The 10,428-nt window shown below is 38.2% G+C and overlaps 1 protein-coding gene across 1 annotated transcript in view; it reads right to left on the bottom strand.

Annotated features, from left to right (window-relative positions):
- Positions 1 to 3,436: 3,436 nt before the first annotated feature.
- The window catches only part of LHFPL1 (LHFPL tetraspan subfamily member 1), a 90,469-nt gene continuing 83,477 nt past the window's right edge, over positions 3,437 to 10,428 (bottom strand). Inside the window, exon 4 of the mRNA XM_056125828.1 lies at positions 3,437 to 3,618. Coding sequence (XP_055981803.1) covers positions 3,437 to 3,618 — 182 coding nt within the window. The remainder of the gene's footprint in view (positions 3,619 to 10,428) is intronic.

The raw sequence follows: 10,428 nt of genomic DNA, 5'->3' as shown, positions 1-10,428 counted from the left end.
TTAAATTTATCTTTTAAGTTTCAAGTATTATTTTATTTTACTCAATTTTACAATTTGATAATAGTGTCAATAGTAGGATCTCATGCATACAAAATTCTAACACCACACTTCCTACCAGTGTGTCTGATTCCCTCAACCATTGTCCCCAGACACCCCACCTCCAACCATCCCTCTCCTTAGCTATCCCCTCCACTTCTACCAAATCTCTCAAGCATAGTGAGCTCCATTCCATACACCACTTCTCAGGTCTGTTATTTTGTGCATTTGTTATTCCCTTACTGTTTTCATTATATCATACATATAAGAGAACTCATTCCTTATCTGTCTCTCTCTGGATGAGTTTACAGAAGACAATACCCTCCAGTTTCATCCATGTGGTAGCAAGTTTCATGATTTCATAATTTTTATAACCAAGTAGTATTCCTTTTTTGTATATACACCAGTTTCTTTGTCCAGTAATCTGTTCTTGAACACCAGATTATGGCTATTTTGAATAATGCTACAATGAATATTGGAGTGAAAAAGTCTTTTATGAATATAATTTTGGTTCCCTTGGAATAGATCACTGGGTGTGGTATTGCTGAGTCATATGGAAACTCAATTCTCAGTTTCAGGAGAAGTGCCCGAATTGTTTTCCAAAAAATTTGAAACAGTTGACATTCCACCAGCAACATTACACCAGCAGTGTACAAAGGTTACTTTTACTACACATCCATACCAATACTAAGATAGATCTTTTTAATTATCTTCCCTTTTTCTCAACTAGCTCGCGGGGATGAGAAAAATCCACTTCTTCACAGTGAATTTAGGTAACAGGGACATGGAGGGGAGCAAAGTTTAGATTTCCTGGGAAGCAAGATGTAAGGGAAGGGAATTGTATCACCAGATTCTAGGAACAGTTAGTGATACAATATTGTCTCTTTGTCTCTTACCTCTGAGGTTCATACTCTGCCGCGACCCCACATCCCAGTCTGCTGCTTTGACAGACACATCTCTAAGTTTGGTTGTATAGTTTGGATCTCCTGATTTCAATACTTTTTTACTTTTTTATTGAATCACTGTAAAATAGACCATTACAAAGCTGTTCATGATTGAATTTCAGTAATACAGTATTCCAACACCCATCCCTCAACCAGTGTACACTTATCAGCACCAGTGACCCAGGTTCTTTCCCATCACTCCCCACCCCCTAACCTCCTGCCTGCTCCATGGCAGGTCCTTTTCTTCTATTTCTCTCTCTCTCTTTCTCTCTTTCTGCCTCTCTCTGTGGTTTGGATATATAGCTATACCAGTTCTCTGATGTACCATCCTAGGCCCTTGATCCCTGCCCCCCCCCCAGTTGCTTCCCTTATGATTATTCTTGTTGCCCTCTAGGTTCCTTTCCTTCTCTTTTTTTCTTCCTATGTAATTCCCATCCCTCTCGAAGAGCCCGTCAAGCTACCGAGAATATCCCACCTGCACGGCAGAGTCTGGCAAGCTCCCCGTGCTGTATTTGATATGCCAAAAACAGTAACAACAAGTCTCACAATGGAGACATTTCTGGTGCCTGCTCAAGCAAATCAATGAACAACGGGATGACAGTGGTACAGTGCTACATATAGTTACCATCCTTTATGTAGAGTGAAAAACTGTAGTCATTCTTTTCCCAATATGCACTACAGAATGAGGCATATGGTAGGGTACACAATAGATGTGTCATGTTAGTGACTAAATGAATAAATGACATGAATGTAATATGTGCTTGAATTTTCTTGCCCACATAAAATTGGTATAAGAACCCTTACTCCAGGACTGGAGTGATAGCACAGTAGGTAGGGTGTCTGCCTTTCACTCAGCAGACCAGGATTCGATTCCCAGCATACCATATGGTCCCCTGAGTACTGCCAGAAGTGGTTCCTGAGTGCATGAACCAGAAGTAACCCCTGTGCATTGCCAGGTGTGACCCAAAAATCCAAAAAACAAAAGAAGGAACCCTTACTCCTCTTGGAGCCAGATCTACAGTACAGCAACCAGGTCTTAAACACAGCCAACCTGGTTTCAATCCCCAGTATCTCATATGGTCCCCCAAGCACTGCCAGAAGTAATTCCTAAGTGAAAAGCCATAAATAATCACTGAGTATCATTGAGTGTGACCCAAAAACAAAACAAAACAAAAGAACCATATTCCTCTTGAAATAGCATATAATTAATGAGACCAGGCTTTATCATTTTAGTCTTTACAGGTAAATCTATACCTTAAAAAATTCTGAAATGATTAATAATGGGAATAGATAAATTGGCCTTTTGAGTAACAGCCTCTCCATCACCCATAAAGCTGAAATTATGGAACAATAGGAAGTTATCCTAAATTAATTAGGAGGAAAATTCAACCCCCAGAAAACAATAAGTTGTCCTACACCTTCCTCAGCCTTGAGAACAGATGGGATAGATCTATGCCTAAAATTCACAAACCCTAGGTGGTATCAAGGCTGTATTATTTCACATCTGTCCTATAGGCGAGGGAGAACATTTGATGAACAAGCTTTGAAACAAACACAGGAACTTATATCATGCTAGAAATTAATATAAGGGAAAACAGCAACCGGAAAGCTTAGTCAATAATAATGAACTCTGATAGAAATTTCAATGACAGACAGCAGGAATATCCTTGTCATCATAATTGTGAATTTTTGTTTATTGAATATACAACAAATACTAGTTTCTGCTCAGAGTATTTGATGAATACCATTTCTGTGTTTATAAGTGATAAGAGAATATTGTGGCTATATTTTAGTGACAGTCACAGGCAGTACACAAAATTAACTTTGACACACATCTTAAAAGCAAATTAGGAAGAGGCTTTAGATAAAATGCAAGCAACATTAATTAGTGTTCTATCCCTCTACTAGAAATCACCTTCCTGATAAGTTTCTTCAAAACTAAAAAGTCATGAAGCCAGAATTGGGGAAGTAACAACCAAGGTATAGTTCTGATAAAGAAAGAAATTCCAAATGTTTGGCTAAGGCAATAAGTGCCAAGTGGGGTGCCATATGAGTGGCATTGTGGGGACCATCCGTACCCATTTTTTAAACTCTCTCTGCACAAATATTCTTACCCAGACTTTAAGAAGTAGTAGGCAGGAACTGAAAAACTCTATAGTGTTGCTTGATTGAAAAATTACTTTTAAAAAGAGAGTTTTCCTTGTTTTTCAGATTTAGCTGCTAGCTGGTACTCAGCAACTAGGAAAATATTTGATAGGACATTCTTATAGATTTATTTTAAAGACTTCTGACCAACTGAATTCAGTAAAACTAACAATAAATGCCTGGTGAGTTAAAAACCACGCAAATATTAAGTTACACAACTTGCAGATGAGTAACAACTGGCTAGTCCTTAGTAACTCATTTTAGAATTGTCTTGCCTCGACCTCTCCACCTTCTCAATCCTCTGCCAAAGTTTAAGGTTTGAGGCAGTGGTCAAGCTCCATGGCATAAGAGTTGGTGTTTCTCATAATGCTTTCCACCAACATGACAGGCTTGGGATTTCTTCCAGCAAAACAAGAAAGCCAGGTACAGATCAACATGGCTGCTGCTGCTCCACCTCCAGCACAGTAATAGGCCCAACCAAGCTGACAGGTACCTGTAGAAACAGGGACAGAGACATAAGGATGTTTTTGTCTTCTCATATATTGTTTGCAGGATATTAGGATTAAAGTGACAGTAATAAACAGTAAGTGAAACTGGGCCACCCGGTTCCTCCTTTCCTTCTTTGCTGATGACCAGTACTTGTTTCAGCAATAGGTAATACAATATTTTGTTACATGAGGAAACTGAGGAAATTATATGGATGGAGGCAGTCATAGTGATCCTCATGACAGTCTAATCGTTGTCAAAAATTATGCTAGGTTTATTGGACATGCATATTTTTGCAATACAATAATTTTATATATGGTAATCGAATATTTGGGGGTTGACCAACAAACCCAGTGGTGCTCAGACCTTATTTCTGGCTCTGTACTCAGGAATTACTTTTGATCATCATCAGGCAATTACGTGGTGCCAGGGATTGATCCAGGGTTAGCAGCATATAGGCATGTACTTTAACCTGTTGACTGTCTCTCCAGCCCTGACAATTATTCTTATTATCTCTGTTGTATGCAAATTAGGGACCAGTACACAGGATAAACTAATTGCACAAAATTATAGCTGGAAATCAGTACAGTCTGGCTATTATTCTGGCTAATCTTGACTCTTAAGCTCTGCAGTTTTAACCAGACTGTTAAAGTACAATGCAGGTACTGTTTGCAAAGAATGGCATCCTGAATCATCAGGACATTTGACAGAAAAAATTAAAATTCTTATCTCCTACTAAATGTCTCTATACAACATAGTCTTCAAAATCAGCTGGGAACTATGCATTTTAGCCAAAGCCAATTTATAAGGACTTGTTTAAATTTAAATGGGAATGTGAAAGACCAGCTGCTCCAAGACATCTTCCTCAATTCCTGGCATGTTATCAAGGTTAGACTCCTTCCTTTGAAGTATTTTTTTCAGATATCCCTCAGAAAATGTTAGTTCCCACAAAGGACAGCTATTATTATACAAGGAATTAAAGTCACAACTAATTACTAAAATCAAAGTGGACTCTCTAAATTGGGGTATATGCCCAATCATACAAAATTGTATGAGAGCCAAGAAAAGTTAGGGGACCAGAGACATAGTACAGTGGTTAGGCACTTTCCTTGCATGTGTCCAACCCAAATTCGATTCCCAGCTTCCCATATGTCCCTCCAAAACCCCCATGTGTGATTCCTGAAAGCAGAGCCAGGAGTAACTGAGCATGATGTGAGCATCGCTCTAAATACCCCATAAATTAATAAAATTAATTCTGTCTTCTAAAAAAAATAAAGAAAAGATAAGAAGTAACCTTCACATACCTCAAAGTCTTGCAGAAGGCTGGTTGTAACCACAGCCAGGTGGAAAGTCAAAATTAATCTCCATAATAAGTTACTTTTTAATGATTATTTTGTATGATCACAGGGCACCCATAACTTTGCTACATTTAATTTATTCATATGATACATAAAGAGTTTAAGATTGCTCCAAGTTCTACTTCTTTGCTTTTCCATCCAGACTATATTAACTCTTCTCAAATTTCACACTTTGGAAACAGTCTTTTTACTGTCAAGAGATCACTTATATATCTTTCCAAATACCCAATTCATATCATTTATTTTCAGTTCACCAATTTATGTCATCCTCAGGACAATACTCAGAAGTTACTACCACCAGGAACTTTTCTTTGATTACCCTCAGCAGTATAAACTTCAGTAATTTATCTTTGCACCCTTTACATAGATATACTGTTGGATGAGATGCTGTAGCAAGATCTTTAAGATTTTAAATCTAACCTTTACCCCTTCCAGATCGTTGGTTTAGTAGGATGAATGTGTTTCTTTGTTAAAAACAGTGAGTTGTTAGTATGTGTAGTTAACCAATAATTCTTCAAATATGGGTGCATTTTGGTGATGAAGGCTATGACTCAAAAAGCTGGAGAACATACATTAAACTCTGTAAGTCAAAATCCCTCGTCAGAGTCCCTCACCATTGTGTATATTTTCTTCTATGCTTTCATTTCTGCACTTTAATGTATCAATCTTTTGTAAGTATTACGGCAAGTGTGAAATATTTGTCCTTCGGAGGATATAATACTTTACCCATGGGCTGAAACAATCAAATGACTTACTAAAGTCTCAGATCCACCCCAGATATGCTAGGAATCAGAGTGTAAACGCTTTAGAAATAATATTATATTCGGAGAAAGTGGCTATTATATTGTTTGTTCCAGGACCACACCTGGCTGTGCTCAGGGCTTACTCCTAGGACCATTATCAGTAATCACATAAGTTAGTGTTCAGAGTACCATCTGTGGTGGAAGGGATCCAACTAGAATCAGCAACATGCAATCAAGTATCTAAAATCCTGGACTATCTCTTCAGCCCAAGAAATACCTTCTCAAATAAAATAATCTAGCTGTCTATAAAATTCTCTCAACATTAACAATAACAGTAGAACTCTAGAAAGAGAAATCAAAGAATCCTGATTGAGGCAAGTAGCCATTATATCTTCATCCCCCATTCACATCATCACACCTTCCCTTATACCAGGGGTTCACAGACTTTTTTGGCATGCCATTCTTTATCAGAAAAGAAAAAGGGCTCCTCTTAAAATATGCTTTCTTTCAGTGAACAAAGAGAAAGTATCACAAATTGAACCCCACCTCATCATTTCAGAAACATCCTGGGGAGGCAATGTTAACTTTATCAGGAAACTCTGCCTTAGATGCATATTCACTCAAAGTAGGTTAGTGAAAACTAGAGCTGGGCAAATCGTCAACTTTTTTGTCTCTGATAGAAAATTTTCAAGAAGGTAGTTGATGTTGATGTCAGTATTTACTTCATCAACACAAATCTTGGACACTGTTGTTTTGAAAATAAATGTATGGTTTGTTTTATTAGTGAAACACATGAAATACAGTTGTAGATTTATAAACTTTCATGCTTGGGTTTCAGTTACACAATGATCAAGAACCCTTCCTTCCACCAGTGTCCATTCTTCAACATCAATGATTCCAGTAGCCCTCTCATCCCCACACCATCCCCGCTACCCCACCACTCCCCTGTTACAGAGCATTCCCTTTTGCTCAGTCTTTCCTTTAGGGTGGTGTAGTTTGTAATAGAGGTATTGCGTGGCCATCGTGTTCAGTTTATAGTCTACTTTCAGCATGCATCTTGCATCCCAAGTGAATCCTCCAAACATCCTTTACTTTGTGTTCCCTTCTCTATCTGAGCTGCCTTTTCCCCCAGCATGTGAGGCCAGCTTCCAAGCCTTGGAACAGACCTTCTAGTACTTTTCTAAACTATTTTTGGGTGTTCATCTCCCATTCTGTTACTTTATATCCCCTGGACGAGGGCAGTCATTCTATGTCTGTCCCACTCTTTCTGGATCATTTCACTTAGCATGATACTTTCCATGTAAAACCACTTGTATGTAAATTTCATGACTTCATCTTTTCTAACAGCTGCATAGTAGTCCATTCTATAGATGTACCAGTTTCTTGAACCAGTCATCTGTTCTAGGGCACTCGGGATTTTTTCCAAATTTTAGCTATTGTGAACAGTGAGGGCTGGAGAGATAGCACAGCGGTAGGGCATTTGCCTTGCGCACAGACAGTCCAGCAAAGCCTGGTTCGAGTCCTCCACCCCTCTTGGAGAGCCCGGCAAGCTACCGAGAGTATTTTGCCAGTACGGCAAAGCCTGGCAAGCTACCCATGGCGTATTCATTATGACAAACACAACAACAATAACTCTGAAAATGAAGACGTTACTGGGCCCGCTCAAGCAAATCGATGAACAAAGGGAGGACAGTGTTGTTTGTTTTTGTGAACAGTGCAGCAAGCAATGAACATAGAAGTGCAGATGTCATTTCGACTATACTTTTTTTCCTCTCCAGGATATATTCCCAAGAGTGGTATTGCTGGGTCAAATGGGAGCTCAATTTCTATTTTTTGAGAATAGTCCATACTGCTTTCCAAAAGGGCTGAACCAGTCAGCATTCCCACCAGCAGTGAAGGAGGGTCCTTTTTTCACTACATCGATGCAAATATCGGTTGCTTTTGTTCTCTTGGATGTGTCCCAGTCACTGTGGTGTTAGATGATATGTCATTGTTGTTTTGATCTGCATTTCCCTGATGATAAGAGATGTAGAGCATTTTCTCATGTGCCATATTGCCATTCGGATTTCTTCTTTTAGGAAGTTTCTGTTCATTTCATTGCCCCATTTTTTGATGGGATTGGATGTTATCTTCTGGTGGAGTTCAACCAGTGCTTTTTATATCCTTGATATATAACCCTTGTCGGATGGTTATAGGGCGAATATCCTTTCCCATTCTGTAGACTCTTTGTGTTTTGGTACTGTTTCTTTTGAGGTGTAGAAGCTTCTTAGTTTAAAATAATCCCATTTGTCTATCTCTGTTTTCACTTGTTTGGCCAGTGGCGTGTCATCTTTGAAGATACCATTCACTTTAATGTCGTGGAGGGGTTTGACAACCTTGTATTCAATGTACATTATGAATTCTGGTCTGATGTTGAGATCGTTAATACATTCTGATCTTACTTTTGTATATGGTATTAGGTAGAGATCTTAGCCCGTTTTTTTGCATGTAGCTGTCCAGTTTTGCCAACACAATTTGTCTAAGAGGCTTTCCTTACTCCACTTCACATTTCTTGCTCCCTTATCAAAGATTAGATGATCATATGTTTGGGGGGAAGTGTCAATATATTCAACCTTGTTCCATTGGTTTGTGGCTCTGCCTTTGTTATATACCGTGCTGTTTTAATTATTACTGCTTTGTAGTAGAGTTTGAGGTTGGGGAGGTTAATTCCTTCCATTTTCTTTTTCCCAAGAATTGCTTTAGCTATTTGTGGGGGCTTATTGTTCCATATGAATTTCAGGAGTGTTTGCTCCATTTCTGTGAAGAATGTCAGGGGTATCATTATAGGGATCGCATTGAATTTGTACGATGTTTTGTGGAGTATTGCCGTTTTAACAATGTTAATTCTCCCGATCCATAAGCAGGGGATATCTTTCCATTTCCTCGTTTCCTCTTCTATTTCCTGAAATAGCATTTTGCATTTTTCTTTGTACATATCTTTTACATCCTTAGTTAAGCTGATTACTAAGTACTTAATTTTCTGGGGCACAATTGTGAACGGAATTGTTTTTTCATGTCACTTTCTTCTCTCTCATTATTTGCATATAGGAAAGTCATGGACTTTTGGATATTGATTTTATAGCCTGCAACTATACTATACAAGTTTATTGTTTCTAGGGGTTTCCTGGTAGAGGTTTTAGGGTTCTCTAAGTATAGTATCATATCATCTGCGAATAGTGAGAGCTTGATTTCTTCCTTTCCTACCTGAATGCCCTTAATATTCTTTTATTGCCTGACCACTTTGAGCAGCATTTGAAGAGTGGGCATCCTTGTCTCGTCCCTGATCTTAGAGGGAAGGGTCTTAGTTTTTCCCCACTGAGGATGATGCTTGCTGTCGGTTTGTGGTAGATGGCTTTAACTATATTGAGGAAAGTCCCTTCTATACACATTTTGGCAAGGTTTTCATCATAAAGGGGTGCCGGATCTTGTCAAATGCTGTCTCTGCATTTATTGATATGATCATATGGTTTTTATCTTTTATTTTGTTGATATTATAGATTATGTTGATGATTTCCAAATGTTAAACCATCCTTGCATCCCTGGGATGAATCCCACTTGGTCATGGTGTATGATCTTTTTGATGAGTTGTTGAATTTTATTTGCTAGTTTTTTGTTGATAATCTTCTCATCTGTGTTCATCAGGGATATCGGCCTGTAGCTTTCTTTTCTCGTAGTGTCTTTATTTCCCTTTGGTATTATAGAGATGTGAGCTTCATAGAAACTGCTTGCGAAAATTACTGTTTCTTTAATTTCCTGGAAAAGCTTGAGAAGAACTGGCAATAGGTCTTCTTTAAAAGTTTGGAAAAATTCACTAATGAATTCATCTAGACCTGGGATTTTGTTTTGGGGGAGACTTTTGATTACAATTTCAATTTCCTTGATGTTAATAGGACTGTTCAGATATTCTAGATCTTCTTGATTCAGTCTTGGGAGATTATAGGAATTCAGGAATCTATCCATTTCTTCTAGGTTATCTTGTTTTGTGGCACACAGACTTTCAAAGTAGTCTCTGATGATTTTTTGAATTTCTTTGGTTTCTGTTGTGATATCCCCCTTCTTATTTCTGATTCGGTTTATTATGGTTCTCTCTCTCTCTCTTTCTGTGTTAGTCTTGTGAATGGTTTATCTATCTCGTTTATTTTCTCGAAGGACTAGCTCTTGGTTTCATTGATCTTTCAAATATTTTTGGAGGTTTTTATGTCGTTGATTTCTGCTCTAAGTTTTATGATCGCTTTATTTCTGCCTGGTTTGGTCTCCTTTTGTTGGTCCTTTTCTAAGATCTTGAGCTCTGAAGTCAAGTTGTTTATTTGGGCCCTTTCATTCTTTCTGAGAAATGCTTCCAAGAGCTATAAATTTTCCTCTTAACACAGCTTTAGCTGTGTCCCACAGGTTCTGGTTTCTCGTGTCTTTATTCTTGTTTGTTCTCAGGTATCTTTAATTTCTGCCTTGATTTCTTTCCTGACCCACATTGAGTTGTTTATTTTCCAGGTGTTTAATTTGGTTTTCTGCATCTGTACTTGATTAACTTCTATCTTCAGTGCATCCTGGTCTGAGAAGATAGTTGATACAATTCACTGATTGTATACAATCAGTGTATACAATTGTATACAATCACTGATTGTATCACTGATTCTTTTGACGTATGCTTTGTGGCCTAGCGCATGGTCTATTCTAGAA

The sequence above is a fragment of the Sorex fumeus genome, unplaced genomic scaffold (assembly GCF_029834395.1).
Source record: "Sorex fumeus unplaced genomic scaffold, SorFum_2.1 ptg000058l, whole genome shotgun sequence".
NCBI lineage: Eukaryota > Metazoa > Chordata > Mammalia > Eulipotyphla > Soricidae > Sorex > Sorex fumeus.
The sequence above is the reverse complement of the archived record's forward strand: the minus strand, read 5'-3'. Positions and strand labels throughout refer to the sequence as shown.